The 21,312-nt window shown below is 39.1% G+C and overlaps 1 protein-coding gene across 1 annotated transcript in view; it reads right to left on the bottom strand.

The window, feature by feature from the left end:
• Positions 1-508: 508 nt before the first annotated feature.
• Positions 509-21,312, bottom strand: part of PCGF6 (polycomb group ring finger 6) — a 47,361-nt gene continuing 26,557 nt past the window's right edge. The window contains exons 8-10 of the mRNA XM_063435168.1: positions 15,326-15,424; positions 9,750-9,836; positions 509-876 (exon numbers count right to left, since the gene is read on the bottom strand). Coding sequence (XP_063291238.1) covers positions 820-876; positions 9,750-9,836; positions 15,326-15,424 — 243 coding nt within the window. The 3' untranslated portion in view covers positions 509-819. The remainder of the gene's footprint in view (positions 877-9,749; positions 9,837-15,325; positions 15,425-21,312) is intronic.

The following is a 21,312-nucleotide window of genomic DNA, read 5'->3' as shown; positions in this document are numbered from 1 at the left end:
ATTGAGAAGGATGATGTCATTATACCCATGATACTTAAAGTAAAAGAAAGTACCAATGTAAAATATAGGAAACGTATCACGTTCTAGGCAAATCGAACACAAAATAGAACTATTCTCACTTGCTTGAAAATATATATTATATACAGACATTATTTAGAAACCTGAATTTGTTTTGTACAGTATAAACATTCGACAAGATGACAAGAGTATAAAGATGCAGAAAAAAACAAGACAACAAAAATATATATATTCATCTATATATTTATATACAAAAACTTTAAAGTATATATTTAGTATCTACAATTTCATTTGTCCTTTGTAAGAAATGTAAAAGTAATTTGTCCTGGGACAAAAAAAAATCAAAAAAAAAAAACCTAAACTTTGAGAATATTAACAATTCACTTATTTTGAACTAAAATGTTGTCCACTTTGAATACTTGGTAATTCACATTTGTGAACAGTCTGTTTGACTTAATTTTTTTAATTTGTTCTTCCTAGGTCACTTCCTAGGTCATTTTGTAAAACAAAGGATAAGTTGATAAAATAAACACAGGTGTGATCTCGTTAATGTTAACAAACACTGTCTGGCAAAAAAACATATCCAACAACTACCATTCGGAACTCTGAAGCCTTCTCATTGGCTGCCTATTTACAAAATCATAACCAATTTCAACCAGTCTCAGAGAGTACAAAGCAGTGGACCACAGAGCTTTTGTTTAATCAGAGCTGTTCATATGCTTGAGTTGTTTCAATGCTTTAAGGCAGAAATATGGTAGTATAAAAAGTCCTGAAATGTCCTTTTCTTGAATGCAGACATCTTCATAATAGTGAAAGCTGAGAAAGTACCAGGCCGAAGTGAAGAACAAGCAGGCCATCCTAAATGGGGGGAAACAGAGAATGTTATTATATGTATCTTATTGTCCCACTAGGTAAGGCCATAAAGAATAATACACATTCACAATTAGAATTTTATTTGTTAACAGTCACCATGGAAACCAGCATAATGCCATGGCTGACAGCACCATTGTTAACATTTTGTTTCCTTGAAAGAGCAATATAAAATATCAGGGTGCTTACTCAAGTATGCATCAAAATGACTAATTATACGTATTTATTTACATTAATGAGAAGATTAGAGAGGTGAATCAGGAAGGAAATTAAAAAAAAAAATAAGCAATGCTACGGTGCATAATAAGGGCACAGGTGGCAAATGGATACAAATGTGAACTTACAGCAGTACACCCTATATCCAGATTTAATGTATTATCAGTCCTGGACCAATCAGGGCGACATCAAGTTCTAAACCTGCCCACGCCAAGGTAACATGGTGTATAATAGGACATGTGTTAGCTAGACAGGGATACATGGAAGCCAAACCAAACCTAAACCTAAAACTATTTCTAATTAGTGGCAAGGTACACGCAGCGATTAACTTAAAGGAACACTATAGTATTTGGAATACGGACTATCTATTTAGGTGACTGGCCCCCCTCAGAATGAAGTTGAAAAGGTATTTTACTTCCCTATTCTCCACCGCCATGCTGGTCTCGCCGTTGCTGGTCCTGCCCACACAGCGGAGATCATCAATTAATAAAAAACAAAAAGCATTGTAAGGCTATTGCGCATGTGTGGCAAAATACCGCTCTGTGCCAATCAGCCGTGCTGTGCCAATAAGCATCTCCTTAGAGACGCAGTGAATCAGTTATGCAGAGCATAGAGGCACTGAACGCACGCACTTCTAGTGGCCGTCTGAGTGACTGCACCTAGGTGTTACTAGGCTGTAATGTAAACACGGTCTTTTTTTCTGGAAAGGCAGCAGGTAAAGGCTATACACACCAGAACCACTACATTAATCTGTAGTGGTTCCAGTGACTATAGTGTCTCTTTAATTTTATGTTTGTTTGTTTTTTACGTATTTGTTTGATACTTGCTTTACAGTTTTAGCCCATACCCTTTGCATGTAAAGCTACAAATAAGATGCGGCTGACTTGTAGGCATCGTGTGATTTACCCCTACATTGAGCACAAGAACATGTGCATGTAGGGAATGGAACAATATGCTCGGGGCATCTAAGATTGTTGTGCAGCCCATATCGGAGATCTAGAAAGCACTAATGTTACAAGAATCACATTTGTAAAGCTAAATGTCAGTGTTACCCCTTTAATATCCTTGTAAAGCAGAATCAAGCAACCAACAGTATGCAGCCATTTAACCGTCCATAGGTCTGAGAATTGGTTAAAAAACAAAACAAAACAAAACAAATGTTCACTGCAAAGCACTTGATCCACTAGCTGCTAATCCTGTCTGCAGGGAAATTAAAACAGAAATCAAATCTAAATCTGGATTGTGCTCTATAAAAGTTATTGCAGACTGTTCAAGTGAAACTCCCTCACATGTATCTATGAAGCAAAGTGTACGTGGGCGAAGCAAAGTTATTTAAAAAACAAAACAAAAAGAAATTAATAAAAGTAATGAATTTTATAGTTACACCTGATTTATGAAAACATCTACATTTAAAGGGACACTAAATGCACCCAGACCATCTCAATGCAGTGGTCTGAGTGCCATGTCCTGCCTGTTTTAACCCTGCAGCTGAAAACTGTCCGTTGTGCATAATGGCCATGTTTCCATTGCAAGGTTTAAATGCCTCCAGAGGCAATCTCTCAGAGAGACCATCTGATTGGCACAGCCCCATGTTTTGCCATGCACTAATTTCCCAATGCTTTTCTAAGCAATGGTTGGCTAATATCATCAGTCTTGACGATCTCAGCCAAGGAGACCGGCACTGTGAGAGAGATAAAGGTATGTAAAATTCCCTTCCTTCACTGCAGGTAGGGCCAAGGACCTAAACGGCAATACAAAGGCACTATAGTGTTAGGAATACACATTTGTATTCCTAATTCTACAATGTTCTTTTAAGAGAGAAATGTTATTTAAATTTGGTATTGTTATTACTATTATGGTCATAATTCTGTTTACTAATCCATAACAGCAATGTAAAAAAACAAAAACGAACAAGCAACTCGCATTATGTTATACATGTTGGTGCCAAACATGAGAGTGGGTTCCAGGACCTCAAAACCCATTACACTATACACAGTGTGAAGAACATTGTTGCTATTAAAAGCGCATCCTTTTGTACTGACCTTGGGTTTAGTCTGCAGAAATACAATTCACCCTATCAAGTTTCTAATAAAAATGTTAATCTAGTGAATGACAGTTCTGTGTCCTTCAAACCAATCCCTCCACCTGTCCACAAATCACAATGCAATAAAGAACTTTTGAGATGAAGTGGAACGGGGAGGGTTGGCTGCATAAATGCATGTCCCAAAAAATCTGCAGAAAATACGGTAATAATGTTAAATCAGCAGGGATCAAATTTCCCCTACCCCAAAAATTCTGTCTGTTCTTGCAGCAAAAAGGGAAACCTACCAGTACAAGATAGGTGTATGTAAAGTGTTCGCATACAGAGTTACTCAAAGTATGATTGACTGGGATTCAGAATAACCATGGAGTATATTTCCCTTTTTAGACAAAAATAGCAGAATCTGAAAAATTCTCCAAGTCAGCTGTGCTGTCAATGCAGCTATTCTGGCCTAATTCGCCTTGAATTCACTTTTTGAATTACGACAATTTACACTTGAATGAGCAACACTATGTGACGTCTATACATAGGCTTGCATAATGTAACTATTAGAATAATTCCAGCCTAAGAACCAGTTTAGGAATTGTACACCCACACTACGTGGTGAAAGCCTAACATGTGACAATCTTATTTATTAAATATTACAATTGTCACAATTTGTTTGTCCATAGGAGTCTGACGGGATAAGATAATTTTACACACATCACGTCAATACCTACACAACCAGCATAAAATGTCATTTCCCCAGCACACTCGACAGATTACATTTACATACTATACCTACCTGAAGGCAAACATGTCGTGCTCATGGGTTTAACGTAGACCTGTATACTTCATGACAAGTGGATTCATGCAGAACTAAAAGGTCACCTTTGTTGCTGGTCGGCCAGGCCTTCTACTGAAGAGAACTGTTAATCACATGTTCCTTCCTCTCTTAGAAAGCACTGGCAGGGGGCGGGGCCTGGCAGCAAACATGGCCGGTCGCACGCTTTAGGAGCTCCAGCTAAGACAGGCACAAGAAAGCCACGATTGAGTGACCCAAAAGTACCAACGGCAAACGGTGACCAGAAACGTACACAGCACGACGAGAGCAACTGAATGGTACCGAACCGGCACCGGTGCGCCGCAGACAAACCCGATCCAGCTATGCGGCCTAAACCTGAGCGAAGTCTGGGACCCGGGGGAGATGGCCGACCTCCTGCCACTGGACGGGCTCCCAGGAATGGGCACACTGCAGCCCTGCTACCCCCCCCCCCTCTGGACCGGCGGGGGTTATCCCGGTCCTCGCAGGGGCCGAATAGCCCCATGAAGCAAACAACCCAAGCGACACAAGCCCTGTCCACGAGGGACCACCAGGGCCAAGCTAAAATGGCGGCGCAGAAGCAGCGCAGAACGAGGCACAAGATGCACAAGCCACCCGAACACATAACAGTGTTCTTTGAAAAGCTTCGCACGTACCTTTGGGAGAAGTGTAGGGCCAAGAGACAGCCCTTTCAACAAGCGGTGAAAGCGGCGGCGAAGTGGATCCGCCCGGCGGTTCGGCGCTGCCTGAGGGGAAACCACACACAAGCGAGCCCTCCATGAAAGCGACGTCTACTAAGGCATCACCAAGCCTTCTTCCCAGCACCCGGCACAGCACGACCTGGATCCCTGCGGACACATCTACAAAGAAAGTATTAGAGCGGCTGCATACACTTCTGAGCGGGAAAAACGGCGGGTCTTTCCCTCCATGGGAGCCGGCCTAAGACATTCTACCATAGTGGAACTGTGGGTCATCTCTTCCTTTGGGCTGGACTGTGCTCTGCCCCTCGAGGGCATCGGATGAACTGAGCCGGCAAGTGGGACTCTCTGAGACTGACAACCAAAGAGTGTTCCTTATGATCGCTTACTATTTTTTCCGTTCACATTATTATTTTCTTTTCCTTACATATGATGCTCCCAGCAGCCCTGATAGCCGATATACCAATATTCGGCCCTCGATTACTAATGCCTTTCATTACCACTCCAAAGGGGCCTCCTAGGGGGTTAATGCTGACAGGCCAACAATAAGTTCGGTGTTTAACTGTTACCCTCATACAATGTTTTAATGCTCCGGCACCGCTGGCCTCCCTGCTAGGCCTTTACTTAAATGTTTAGTTAATACCCATGCCTAGAATGCGTAGGACGGCTATTTTGACTAACAAGCTGGACATAGTAATGTTTTACAGGGCAGGCACCTAGGGAGAATAGCAATGTTTAGGCATGCTATATATTATAGGCAAGTTATAGATTGTATTTATATTTTGACTCTACTGAGAACTTCTGCCAGGCTATGCGCTACCCTGCTTTAGGCTTTTCACGTCATGGCCTACATATGTATACTGTAACCGTACTATGTTACTAGCTATCCCTGTCTAAACCTAAGCCCAGCTAGCAATGTTTTATACACGTATGGCCTGGCATGATATACTCTAAAATCGATGTCAAGCATATCCTAACGCAAACAATAAGTTCTGTTCAGCTTGTTAATATTGACAGTGTTGATGTCAAAATTGTGCATACATCCTTTCTAACATACCTGTTCCTGTACCTCAAGCAATGCACACCCAGCAGGTTAAATTAGCACCATTAACCCACGTTTGTAACTCGCTTTAAATAGTCAAGCTACCTGTATATTTTTCTGCCTCATAGGTGAGACAGCGTACGTCCACATATTTTGTAGGGGCACATATGTCTACCGAAGCAAGCCTGTAACCCTATCATGTCTTACTGCCTTAGACATAATAATTCAGAGTGTTTCACACTTCAAATCGCATGTTTACCACGCTTTGTATATCTATGCAACTGTCTACATCTTGTTATTTTCATGTTCTAAAACATAAAAATTGTGCTGTATAACAAGCCACATGTTGAAATGATGACAAACCGCTTGCAGCAGCTGTTGTGGCGCTGTACGCCTTACTGTTACTCCATGCACGAATAAAAAGAAAGAATTTAAAAAAAAAAAAAAAAAAAAGAAAGCACTGGCAGACTGCAACAATTCTAATGCTAGAATTTGATGGAGTGACACAGGATAAAATGTAAATTTTAACTAGTATACTAAAAGTCTGTGTTTTCTCTTATCTATCATTCATAACCTTGAAGACGGTCCCCTGGCACCCAACCCCCCTCCCCCCCGATTCTTTCCATTGGCCACAGTATAGGGAGGGTTTTGCTGGGTTACCATTGACTTGCTGATAGTATCAGCTCACACACTGACAGTACTTATTATAATTACCACATAATTAATAATGCTACTTCATTGTGATTAATATGTATTTAGTTCCAGGAGGTAAACAACCGGTAATAAATTCCTGCACTTTTGTTGTAGCAGAAATATAATTAATTAAACACTTGACTAGTTTAATAATATTGTAGTCATTTCAAAATGTGCATCTAACACGCAGAATAGACCATTAAAACAGTTGGTAGCCTTTACTTTTTAATACCGTAGTTTAAAATCATTCTGATTCAGTATGAAACGAGCATTATAATGAAACAAATATACACAATTCAAAGCAGATTTAGCATTATAAAGGTTAGAATTGTAAAATATCTGAAAGACTAACGGCACGCACATCCAACCCCCACTCAGACTGTCAGAGGGTGATCTGAGAATAGATGTTATATTTGACCTTGAAGCGAAAGCATTGTAATTATCAGATAAGGAATCTTAGAACCTGCACATTTGTAAATCAAACTGAAATCATTTGCAGTTCTGAACACTGATTGTGTTTGTTAGATACGTTTGCTCCATCAAAAAACAAACAAAAAAAAGAATAAATACATTTCTACAACTTTGCATTTGTTTCTCACATTTTAGTCTGCTTTCCAATTCAGTTGTCTATTAACCTCCATTTAATCACTTGTGTATCAATTAGGAGGTATTGTGACCAAGTCCTCAGAACCCCTGGGATCTCTGTACCGCTCCTTCACCAGACAGGCTGTCAATGAAGCAGATTAATCCATCCTGGATCACACAGCTCTTCTCCCCTGCTCCCTCTCCAGTGATAGGGAATTAATACCACCTGGGACATGCAGGAATATATATTTACATTTTATTTTGTAGTCTGGTGTTCTCTAGTTAGTCAGAGTGCAGTCGCTGGGATTCCCAGCATGCACTCTGACTCACAGAATGCCGGGATCGCGGTTGCAATGGGAAGCTCACATGTCCCAAGTACAAAGGTAAGGCATGAGATCAAAGCTCTCACAAATCACACTGTGGCGTGTATGGCCAACATTATGTTACCAGTACATTAACAGGTATTGCCTTACTGCTCCATGTAGACTGGAAATTCTCTCAATTTACGTTTTTTACTTAAATTACACACACATCACATACAGCCAGCACACAGTTTGCCTCCATTTTCCCATTCAGATTTAAAGACTAAATTCAGAGTGTAGCAGGCACCCCTATCTTGTAAACAAAATCATTTTGTGTCAAGACAAGCAGGTTGTCATTGTTACGAACACCCCTTTGCCTGGACGTTCGCCACAGACTCCTGAAGGAGTGTGGAGGCTAGCCTTCTGCCCACTGACTATGGGCCATAGAAAAGGCTGGTAATAAGACTTGGTTCATGGGATTTATTTGTACTGTTCGGGAACCAAACAAACTCACGATCTGCGGACCACCTCTGGGCTTGTTAACCCCTGATAATCTCTGACACTTCAATTGTCGTGTGTTCTAATTGTGTGGCTGGATGGCAGGCAACAAACATACAAAACGCCCTGGAACTGTTTTGGGCATAGGACAAGGTGTGCGGCAGGTCAGAACTTTACCACGGTGGCGTTTCAGCTGTGTTCGTGGGATCGGAGCGTTTTTCGGATAGGTTTGGCACTCAGTCCCAGGCTATCCGGGATTGATAAAATATGGGGGTTCCTCTATGCGAAGTATGTATTTTTGTGTGTTTTCTATAATTTGTCATTTTATGCTTAGTCATTGTGACATGACATTTTGGAGACATTTTGTGGGTGTGTTTATGGTGTCCCTGTATTGTATAAAAGCAGGCCATTGAGCCTGGATTAAACAGATTTGTTTCACTCTTCGTCAAGTCTAGGTCTGATGTTTGGGGAACTAAGAGCTATAATCACTGCATCACGGATATACTCGGATGGAGTATAGGAGATCCGTTACAGTCATGATGGACAACTAGATTGGGCTACTGCTTTAGTCCCTTGGACCAGTAGAATTCCTAAATAAAATTATACACCACTGTTAGGCTACTCTGCATTATGCATGATAATAATATGACATCATATTGCTTTGTTCACGGTATGACAGAACAAAAAGTAGCATGGTGAAAATGGAAATTCATTCTACTCTGGTACGACGTGTATTTAAAGATAAGTGTATACACACATAACAAGTAACAAAACTGAAAATGATGCGCAATCAGCAAACCAAAATGCATCATTTAAGAAGTTAGAGATTTTTTTTATGCATCTAAACTGCCGCCTTGCAGCAGAGTTCTGTAAAATGACTACAATAAATTAGCTGGAGATCGCAATTAAAAGCCTGTAAAAGCAATCAGCAATAAAACTGCCAATTAGGAATTAAATACAAAAGCCTAGTCAGCAGCAAACGAACAAAATGTAGAATATATAACTAAGGTTTAATATATTGTAATATTTACATTCCAGCCACAGACAGGCTGAAATGTATTAATTGAAGAGAGAACAGAAAGGAGAATTGTATATCTCTGGCCACAAATCTGCAATGCCATTGTTAATTAAGAAGGATACTCTTTTTAAACCCCTCTTGGTGAAACATCTAGCTAAAATGTTAAATAGAAAAATATTTGAATAAAATATATGTAAAAAACTGTTTTCCCATACGCACTCTCTCTCTCTGGGTCCATAGCAGGTTATCAGACTATTGCAGAAAACTTAGAAAATTCACAAATGAGTGCCCCTTGCCACCAAGGCTTTTTTCTTTCTATAAACTGATGAAATAATTGAAGTTTATATCCTAATTCCCTAGTGGAGAAATGGGATGCAACACATGTTCTGCATTTTCTACAACCGTGAAGAAATAATTTTTTTCTTATTAATCAATAAATCTTTTTCTTCATGTTTGTAGGCTGAGCTCGACAGGTTGATTGCATTCTGTTTCACCCTAGAGAACCACAATATAATAAACTGTTCGGGAGTAACTAGGCTAACTGAAAAGATATATATTAGACCTAACAGCAATAGGAATGCCAATAGACAATAGACCCCCAAACAAACCTAAAACTAAAATTATTAGATCAATTATCCATTTGAAATACATGTACAAAATCTGAACACCAGTATAGGTCACGGTAGTGGTTTTAGTGCTATAAACCTACGACTGAGTGCCATGTGCTGATTTTGAAACCAGTTTGGGTTTTCCCAGTGTTTTCAGCCTATTGCTCAACTTTGGACCGATCTGCACAGATAATGCGGAAATGTACTTTTTTACATTATCAGTGCTGCAGTGGTGGGCTATGGGTCCCAGGAACCACTCCAGCGGAAGGAGTCAATCATAGTCATAGTATCACAACCACTACAATGAGCTGTAATGGTTATGGCAGTTAGTGTGGAATTATTAGAAAAGATGCATTACCTGAATTGCACTGTCTCCCAATGCAGCAAGAATCTCTCGCAGTGTCTGATAGTGTTCCAATAAGTGGTCACCGCATATAATATCCACCTACAAATCAATAGCAAAAAAAAAAAAAAAAATCCAATTACTACACTTCAAAGTGCAAAACAAAATAAGGAAACAGATCAACAGAGAGCAAACATGACACATGACAGATACACACACATGTAGGAAAAAAAAAACCAACATATATATTGCAGAAAGAGATATATCATGGATGCGTTAATTATTTAGTTGATTTAAAAAATGCTCTGCTTCGCTATGATGGTGCTGTTTTTGGTGTGGATTAAGGAACCCAATTCAAAAGATGGTGAAAGAAGCTGATAACGCAGCAAATCCAAAAACCGCCAGGGGGGATAATCAGCAATCAGCACATTACAAAAATTATTAAATGAAAGGACTGCTGTGCTCTAGAAATACAGAACAATCAGATGAGTTCTCAGCAAGGAGAAATGTATTACTCCAAAAAATAAAATAAAAATAATAAATATAAAGAACACACACACACACACACAAAAAAAAAAAAAAAAAAAAAAATTACAATGCCTACTATATGTACTCATTGAGTGGATGAATCTCTATACACAAATTTAGACCATTATAAAGAATATATATACACATATACCAATACAATTTGAGAGAGAGAAGGAGCGAGGAGTTTGGATGCCATGTAAAAAGGCCAAGCTCTGTGCTTGCTGAAACGGACTTTCAAAGTATTTTGGGTAAATGTTCCAATGCTTTCAGGGTTCTCTGTAGTGTTAAGCTAGAACCTGATCCACGGACATGAATAGTCACAGATATATTATTAATTTGACGGCATGAAAGAATGGCATACAAAAACGACCTACTTACTGAATAAACCTCTTTAATTGTATTAATACTAAATGCCATACTTGTACCTGCACGTATCAGACAATATTTTTTTATTGGCTGTATTGTATTTGGTTTACAGATGACAGATATGGCATGCACTGGTTAATTGGTACTAATTGCTCAAACCACTAGTAAGGTAGCTGCACCTGATAGCTTCTAGCGTGAACATATATCTAGTGTGAACATATACTTCTGGTACTGTCAGATGCTGGTTCATTAAGAGGGAGGGGGGGAGGGGGTTGGGTGGTGGTGGCAGAGGGCAAGTTAATTAGCCCAATGCCATTTCATTCCAAGCCATACGGGAGATGGAAGAATACTTGATGAAAGTAAATATTTTAATCCATACATTTTCTGTATGGATTACTCTTTTCTGGGTATTTTCTAACTCCATCTAGCACCAGGAACGAGAATTTGTAATCTATGGAGTTTATAAATCATAAGTTTGTGTTACAATGTACACAGCAGTCACTCTAATTGGGGAATTCTGACAAATGACCCAAAACAACCAAAATGAAATTGAATACAGTTTACATAACTTTCCTTTCTGTGTGTTTTTAAGTCTAACTGCTGTGCCAAAGCAGTTCCCACCCAAACCCCAGGGTATACAAGCTCATTAAACTTAATGTTTAAAACATTAGATAATATCAGAAAAACTGAAAATAAAACTAACTGGCAAGCAGCCATTCGGCATCATGTACAAGTGTGTTGGTGGGTGGTTCACGGATCAACTCGTTTTATTTTATAGCATTTATTTTAATTTGTCACTAAGTCGGTTTGTAGAGAAACACACTGAAGGTGTGAAGGTTCTGAGCTAGTAAAAATATATTTATTTTTAAATTCACAGCTTATTGCATAGACTTTTCGAACAGCTGGTTAGCGAATATTCCAGCAATGTTGCGTTCTGTCTCCCTACCTTATAATTATGCAAAACTTTCTGGATCTAAGAAAATCACAGGGAGATTGCCTGATCACTCTACTGTGTCTGTGTTTGTATATGTATAACATATATATTTGCACACATACAATGTTATTTATATCCGAAAACAAAGCAACAACAAAAAACACACAAACTTACACATATAAAATTATAAATTATTATTAATATAAAAATAAGTATTTATCCATTCAAGTCACATTTAGCTTGTCGATAGTTGCCGAGTACAATCTATAACCTAAGACCCAATTACCATAATACCACCCAATGTATTCCTTGTATCGCCCTTATATGGTTAAAAGGCTCAGCTGCCCCTTGCCAGTAACTAAACCTACAACTCTGTTAGATTATTTAAACACTGAGCTCTCTCTCCAACACATACAAATGATTTACCTACTGATTTATGCATACCTATACACATTTAATCTGGAATATTTTTTGTAAATTACTTCTCTAGCTATAAGTTTGGAAACTAAAACCAAAGTTCCATGAATAATTCCTTGTGCCTTGTAAGGCACTTCGTCAATGAGACTTATGTTAAAAATCCTGAAAAGGATTAAACAGGAACTAGCAGTGAAGGAGGCTGGTACATGAAACCTCATTCTCAATCTTTGTATGTTACTAAGCCATCTAGCTATCAAGGGTCAGCATGACATAAATTGATCTTACATCTTCTAAAACACAAAAGCACTGTCAACAAAACGGCAAAGGCTTAATAGCTAGTAAAAGGGACAGGAAGGTAGAGCAAGCGGTAGATTCAAAGGGTGAGGAATCAGAGAAAGGAAATTATGTAAATAAGCCACTTCTCCCGAAGGGATAACGCTTTATGAGAAGAGGAGTTAAGAAAATCCCATTAAAATACAATATGCACAAAATTAGAGAGAAACAACTTGCTGATATAAACAAGAATCCCCTCACAGTCATGTATTGCGTTTTCTGCAAGACTACAAAAGCTTAATAACCGTTATCCATTAAAGTGTAAACTATTGAGAATTCAAAGTGGATCCAGGTATTAGATAGATGTGCTTTATAAACTGATCGCGTACAGGGGTTTTAATGAATTGTGAATTAAATGAAGCAAAGTATTTCAATTTTAGACAAGAATAGCCCAATTGCTTTGTTTATACAGCCCTAGTCACAGCTCCCTGCATGTGATTTGCACAGCCCTCCTAAGCACTTCTTGAAAAATAAGCAAGATATGTAGGTTCCTGTATTACACAGTCTGTTTAATCTAGAATTTCTTAACTCCGAATTATTAATAGCATTCTACACCCCGCAGGAGCCTCCTGTGTGTGATTAAAGTTTAATTTACAGAGCAGGAGATAAAAACGTCAAAAGCAAGTTAATGTCTGGCTGAAAATGAAACCATTTTTTTCATGCAAACTGTGTCAGTTACAGCCAAGGTAGGTGTGGCTATGCATAAACAGGAAGAAAAGAGATTTAAGTACTAAATGGTAGAGAATTGAGCAGTGAAACTGCAGGGGCATAATCTAGGCTCCAAAACGGCATCAAGTTGCTTTGATGTCTCTAGTATCCCATTAAGAGAATACTCCACAGCTCATAAAACACTGGTTCCTGCATCTGCTGTGAGAAAATCACACGATTTCAAAATAACTAAGAAATAATCTATAGGATAGCAAAAAAGCTCTCACTTAGCACACACAAGAAACCAAATCTAATGGGAAAAGGTATGCACATTTAAACACTCCCGTCACATATAATAAGAGACATTAAAGGGAATCTCCAGTGTTTTCCTGGCACTGCAGGTTCCCTCTCCCTCCCACCCCCCAATCCCCGGTTACTGAAGGGGTAAAAACCCCTTCAGTCACTTACCTGAGGCAGCGACGATGTCCCACGTCGCTGCCTCCTCCTCCGCGCCGCTCCTCCTACTGACTCAGTCGGCCGGTGGGTGAGACTGATCCCGCCCACCGGCCGGGGAGACCTAATGCGCATTAGGTCTCCCCATAGGAAAGCATTGAAAAAGATTTTCAATGCTTTCCTATGGGGAAATGAGCGACGTTGGAGGTCCTCACACAGCGTGAGGACGTCCAGCGACGCTCTAGCACAGATAATCTGTGCTATAATCCAGGAAGTTCCCTCTAGTGGCTGTCTAGTAGACAGCCACTAGAGGTGGAGTTAACCCTGCAGGGTAATTATTGCAGTTTATAGAAAACTGCAATAATTACACTTGCAGGGTTAAGGGTAGTGGGAGTTGGCACCCAGACCACTCCAATGGGCAGAAGTGGCCTGGGTGCCTGGAGTGTCCCTTTAATCTGGATTAAAAACAAAAATTAAGCTGTTCTGTGCTTCTCGTAACACTAATCAAATAAACAATTATTGGAGGTTCTAGATTATTAACCCAATTTTCATCAAAATATAATCTCTACATACCCCACATATAGGCACATGCTCTGCTACAGTACAATAGTGGAACAGTGGCTGGGAATCCCTGCACACAACCTATATAAACACCTATATAAACACACCTTTCCTACTTTCAGCACTCTTCATTTGCTACATTCCTAGACATCATGAGCATTGTGAACCTTGGCATTAGATTATTTGAGACTACATTTCCCATGATGCTCAATCAGCTGAGTGCAAGGTATTCAGAATGTATATTCAGGCACAGGTTGTAGCCTAGTTTGACCTTGTATGACACTAGACGAGTGCCAATGGCAACGGGTTCACAGGATCAGAAATATGTTCTTGCTAAATTGGGTTCACTGTACAGTATGCATTTCATGTGCATGTAAAACTATAGCAGCATGACTGCATCCGTGAGCAATGCCATGGTAAATGTTTCTAAAGGAGATCATGGCAGGAGTTTCTTCTGCAACAAACATAAGAAGTATTAAGGGAGCATTAAAGGTTATGCATAAGGAGAAACTCTTGGGAACATATGTCTGGTTACCATGGTGATTGCTCCAATTATGGTGACACCGTGCATTTATTCCCTATAGTCAAAAGTTTAAAGCGGTACTGTCACCCCCCTGAAAAATTATTATTTCACTGTCAAGAGATATACAGAGACAAAGTAGGAAACTGGCTGTGTCTATGGAGGACTCCTCCATAGACTCTTCCATACACACGCATTGACGTCGGCCCCCCAAAAAGGACTCGGCGGATCAAGATGGCATCGCTCGTGAGGCACAGTTTCAGGTAGGTTAAGCTCACCTTTACCTGCTACCCTGGCCACCGGGTCCCCAGTGTTGATTTCACCATAGGGGGACAAATATGCAAATTTCCCAAACAGGACCAGTGCCACTTTAATAACACACACAGATCACATCCATGGCCGCCATCTCGGTTGCAGTGGGAGTTGCACTCCTGAGGAGTAGCAGTCACCATTTTAATGATGGCAGCTGAAATAGTGAATATCCAAGACTGTGTGTCCCAGTGCTACCCTTATAGTAAAGTCATCCCTTTAATCCCTACACAATGCACATTAACTCCTACATTATCTTAAAAAAATACTAAACTTCTCTAAAATACTCTACAATAACCCCCGCATTACATATTTAACCCAACAAAAACACAAACCATTAATCTCTATAGTACTCCAACACGACTGTAAGCGCAACCTTAAAATCTCATTAAATATAAATGACCCGGGAGTGAAGTGTGTGTTGGAGGTGGGGATAATGTCATTCCCCGAAATCAAGTTAAAATAGGAAGACACAAACAGAAAGATGTGTATCTGGAACCTCTTACAGTAGGCGATGCTCACCTGGCAAGCTGTGTTGAGTTCCATTTTTCGTCTTAAGAATTTCTCGACATGTCCGATTGTTGCATCTCCTGAGACACGGACAAATTTCTTCTCCAAAGGCTAAAACATAAAACCATATTTTAGAAGAGGATTTTTTTTTTATAACTCAAAAAGGCTTCTACCACCATGCACATTACTCATTATAGAAATTCGCAAGAATAATGTTGGACTGTATATCTAATAATCTACTAAATAGGGATGCTTAAACCTGGCACTCTAGCGGTTAAATGAATTTTGGAAACCTAGTCTAACAGTTGTTGGAGGCGCAATACTTGTAAATGCAAGTTGCCAGCAGGTAGTCCTACTCCTTTCCAGTCAATGACAATAGGTCTGCCACATTCTGTTTTAGCCTTTTTTCATAAAAGGCAAGCAAGAAAAAAAAAAAAAAAAAAAAAAAGAATGTTCTATCTTTTTTGGGGGGGCTATTGAGAAAATAAAGTATAAAAAAGTGGAGTGCAAAATAGGATACTTAGACTTATTTCTTGGTGCCTCAGTTCCAGGTATCATGTATCATTAGGCATATTGCACAGAGATAGGTATCTCTGTGAAACGCGTAGACATGCGTGGTGACGGCATATGGTGGGCGGATCTATTGAAAGCCGCAAAACAGTTTATGTAGAAAGACACTGGAGATTAAGCCTGATACTATCAGAGACCTTGCCCAGAATTAGACCACCCGGACAGACTTTTTGCTCGGAGGGAGGAGACTGGATTGGCACCTGAACTATAGTTGACTGTCTGAAGGTCCATGCGCTTGTGAGTGGCGGGGTTTGATACTGCATATACTCACCACCAATTTCTAGTAAGGAGTGGAGATACCTATCTCTGTGCAATATTCCTAATTTATATTCTATTTCTTTTAATAAGTGTTAATAAATTGTTTATTCATTTATCTTCCATCTTGGATTAAATATTTACTTATGATGTGTATATATTATTCTTAACAGTATTACACTCTTACATATCTTTGTTTGTTTCACATGATAACTGGAATTGAGGCACCGAGAAATTAGTCTAAGTATCTTATTTTGCCCTCCACCTTTTTTATACTTTATATTTCTCTCGTTGTGTGTTAGGGGTTTATCCCCTTGGGTGCAGACACTAAAGTGTGCAGCAGCAAATTCATATTTTTTATCACTATATAGTATTATTCACACGGATAACGATTGTTTGTTCAGAGGACTTTTTACCCATTTTTTGGGGGTGTTTTGAATGCCTGTTTTTTTAGCGCTTTTATCATTCATTTTTATTATTGAGAAAATAAAGTTCATTGATAGACACAGTCCAAAGCCTGATATGGAAATGAAAGGTATAAATGGGTTTGCTAAAAAAAGGAACAAAAGTATGTGAGAGGCGCTCTCTATGAGTTTGCATATGGAGCATGATGCTAGCGTTCATTTAACTCAAGAGTTTAAAACCCTAGAAAGGCCTTCTGTGCATTTTGACACCTGAACAAGATGCCCAAATTAATTAGTACTGCCACTAACCACATGCAATCAAGCTGCACAGCAGTGCTTCCTCTCCACTGAATTTAAACAGACGGATTTCCTGAGCACCAAGTGTTTAACCGGTGCAGGCACCAGTAAATCATGGTAAAAATTGGATAACAAACTGATGATTAAAAACCACTGTTGCATACATCAGTTGCTGGTAAGGTAATAAGCATAAACCCATCAGCAATAAAATGGTGCCTGGCTGAGTTCTAGAACTAAAATGTTACAATGAAAACCATTCTTATTTATGCACATTTACTTTAAAAATAAATAAAATAAAAGTACGCCCCTTCTCCATGGCCGTAAGGCTGTTACAGATTAGAAGGGAAAATGCCACAGAAAGGTTACTAAATGCAAAGTACAGTGTTTACAAATAAGACCAAAAAAATGCATTAGCCAATTTAAACTTACAAGTAGACTTTGGTTGTATTTACAGGAAGGAGAGTCTCTTTTCAAAGTTTTTCCGAAAGAATTGTTACAAAAAACAAACAAACCGAAAAACGGTCAGCAATTCAATTCAATTAAACCTGGGCAGTCACATTTCTGTATTGTTTATATAAATGCAACTTTGATAGAATTCCTTTTCATTGAGAGGAGTGTGATGGCCACAAGCAGAAAAAAAATGAAAAAAAAAAAAAAAATCACAAGGTCAAACTAAGAACACCAAGTGAACATCAAAAGGAACAAAGCTAAAGGAATGTTATGTTTTGGTTGCATGCTGTTCTATGAGAGTGTGATAGTTACACTGCCCCTTACACATATAAAGATAGAGAAATATAACTTGCTGGTATCCATATATAGTTTTACAAGAGTATGTCGGGGGTCTGATCAATCTGCAGATTGGGTTGGCTGTACAACGCATACACAGACTGTCACATAACTTTATATATGGCTATGTGCATCAAATTCATGTCAGATGGCTCCCTTCCTAAAGGGTATGTGAAATCCCATTTCTATTAAGTTTGAAGAACGCGTGTCAACAAGGGCCAAATTGTAAAAGTTCCCTTTGATGACACCTGTCCGCCCCTGAAAGCGCCTTCAATGGGGACGTGAGCATCAGAACTGGAACATGGAGCAAGGGAAGTAGATAACCTGGTCTGATGAATCATATTTTCGCATCATTTGGCTGGGGAAGAGATGGCAGTAGGATTCACTGTGAGAAGAAGGTAGGCCGGCAGAGGCAGTGGCCTTTGCCAGGAGTATAATGCACCCTGAGTAACATGACAAAGAGTTAAAGTTGTTGCCTTGGCCTCTAAATTCCCCCGATCCCACGATTGAGCATCTCTGGGATGTGCTAGAACAACAAATCTGATCCATGGACGCCCCCCCTCGCAGGAATTACATGATTTGCTGCTACTGTCTTGGTGCCAGATACCACAAGACATGTTCAGAAGTCTTCTGGAGTCCATGCTTTGACTGATCAGAGCTGTTTTGCCAAAATCAAACAAACAAACAATCTCTCTCTCCTTTAGGGACTGAAAGAAACATTGTAACAGTAGAGAGAAGAAGTTGAGGTGGAGCAGAGATGGGAGGGGAAGAGAAGGCTTTGAGACAAGTCAGTAAGTGGCAAAATCTTAGAATGTAGTGTGCAGAGGGTTCTTGCCAAGAAGACAGAGAATGTTGTGAATAAATAAAAAATAGACACACACAGGAAATTGTGACCAATGGACAGGAAATTGGAAACAAATATCCAAATGATGCCCCTTCTTTCCCCCCCAAATAAAACAAACTTTTATTGCCAAGTCAAAGTTAGTTAATACTAGGTTAACTTTTATTACTTTATAAACTTAAGTGATGACCTAGCAAGAAACCTTTATGTTTTATCTTCACGTAAAGTTATGTTTACTATTACTGGATTATGCAGCCGGAAACACTTTTATTTTGTACCTTAGAGTGTACATAGACAAGATTTTATATAATAAATATTATAAAAATAAATATTTTATAGAATACATACATACATACATACACCTCCTCTATAGGTTCAATACTTTGATTTTGTTGGCCATGTATTATTAAAAGCTTTATTTATGAAAGTCATTTGAGTACTGCCAATTATAATATATATATCACATTAAATGCTTCACCTTTCAAGCAAAATAACTAGAATTACAATCTGCTATCTTTAATGCTATTTATCTGGCCTCTCTCAATAACTATTTAAAGAGGATGGTTTTAGCACAGAGTATCTGCTGAATTTAAGGTGCATCAATATGTCCAGCACAATAGACCTTTTGACGTGTACCAGCAGAGGTCAATTACTAACAGGGCACGCATGTGGACATCATGAGACAGCACTTTTTTTTTTTTTTTTACAGTTAACCGATTTAGCCCTTTTGTCAACTGAGATACAAAAACATATTAGGGAGCGTTTCAAAACACTTCTAGTAACTGCATGGAGAATCCCAGAACTGCTGTCAACAGGATTCTAATAAAGGACTCACAGGCTTTCAAATCCTGTGTGCTGGAAAACATAGCATGGGCACACTACCCACATAAACATGTATCCAAAATGCTTAAATGAAATATCACAAATGTTCCAAACACTTGTAGCTGTACAGGTAAAGATTATGCTAGATAATTACAGATACGATTTATTTTAAAATGTGCCTTATGATGTGCAGATGTGGTGCAGCAACATATAGGGAAACAAGCTTATTGTTACAGATCTGAACAGTTCTTTGTTTGACGTTGTCACAGAGACATCCAGCACTGCGCTGAAGAGCCATGTAGGGCAAAACAGTGCCTCCTATAGCCAACCATTTATTAAGATTGTAATCCCCTCCCACTGGCATAAAAATGTGTATTTTAAAAAGGTCCAGGCAAAGGTACTTTACAAAAATGTGGGAACAGATATCTGAATTAGTGCAGTCTCTGTTTATCTGCATATTTTACAGGAAGAGTTGTGGGAACAGCATACAGAATTTTTGTTTTACATTATGATGCAAATGTAAAGCAGTATATTTGACATATACACAAACAATGTTTGCCAAGTACAAAGCCAGGACACAACCTTTCAGCCACACCTCATATTAAACTTGAAGTCTTCACTCTGTATTTACCCACTTTGCGGTCTCTCGAAAGAAAAATTCACGCAGGCTTAATTTTACAGCTGCAAAATATAATCTCAGAGGTTGCGGGTTCATAAAACGATACTGTAGGTTTTGCGATGGTTTAAATTAAATATCTAAAAACAAATCTTCCCAATAGCTTCTAAGTATCACACAAGCTTTGTTCACCCCTTCTCTCAAAGACGCAGCAGCTTTTCCCCCGGAACAATGAGCTTAGAGAATTGATTTTCCAATGTTGCGGTTTTACTAAGACAGTACCCCAGACCATAAGTCACGCTTGACTTGTATGAACATATGGCTTGACACAGCATTCCTCTATGCTTGCTGGTTTAGATAGCTCAACAGAGTCTAGTCCGAAGGATAATTAACTAGCTTCCAAAAATCCCAGTTGGAGATAATCTTTATATAAGAGAGAAATAAATTAAGCAAGGTTTGCTGATGCATGCAAGAGAACAATCAAAGTGGTCATATGTGAGCAGGCAGTCACAATTAGGCTTCCAATAATGGTACGGACACATAATAAAACATACTTTATATTCTAACGGATGGCTCTAGTTTCTTGTACAACATTTAAAGACAAGAAGAGATCTAATTTCCTAAGCAATGGCTGCTAATCAAGGGACGTTCATGCTTTTTAAAATTAATAGTAATGCTCACATATTTATAAACGAATAAAGTAATGTAATAACCAACAATATTTTCAGCACATTAGGGGTTTGTTTGCAGGTAGGAACACACATACAAATATGTGATTTTTTTTCTACAATGGATACTTTTAACGGTGGGAAAGATGTTCGGTATTACAGTCTCAGCATTGATGTGTAGACACCAAAAGCTTCAAAGCAACATTACTCGTACTTTACCCCAAAATTACATACTCTAAATGTCACTCATGTACGCTCCGTCCGTATGCTTCTCTATGAAAAGCAAGGGCTTTCACATGAGGATCTACACTGCACATAAATCCTAGAGTGAGGATTGTACCACTTCAAGCTGTTCTATAGGAGCCAATACAAGAGTCTTCTTAACATGTGAGCGCAATATTTTATACTTTGTTGATTCTAATACCAAGTGTCACATACTACACCAGGGGTAGGCAACCTTTGGCCCTCTAGATGTTGTGAACTACATCTCTCAGAATGCTCTAACAGCCATATTGCTGGCAAAGTATCATTGGAGATGTAGTCAACAACATCTGGAGTGCCGAAGGTTGCCCAGCCCTGTACTACACTATATATTCTCTGTTCTACCCTACACGTCTAACGAATATATCTACTACCATAAGCATTGCATGCTGTAACACTATTACACCATATCCTTAGGCTTATTCTGGGATTAGTCTGCCCAAGTGCTCAAGCAATGATGTTCCCTGATAGCAGTGGCC

The sequence above is a fragment of the Pelobates fuscus genome, chromosome 10, assembly GCF_036172605.1.
Source record: "Pelobates fuscus isolate aPelFus1 chromosome 10, aPelFus1.pri, whole genome shotgun sequence".
NCBI classification, from domain to species: domain Eukaryota; kingdom Metazoa; phylum Chordata; class Amphibia; order Anura; family Pelobatidae; genus Pelobates; species Pelobates fuscus.
This window is presented reverse-complemented; position numbering and strand designations above follow the sequence as displayed.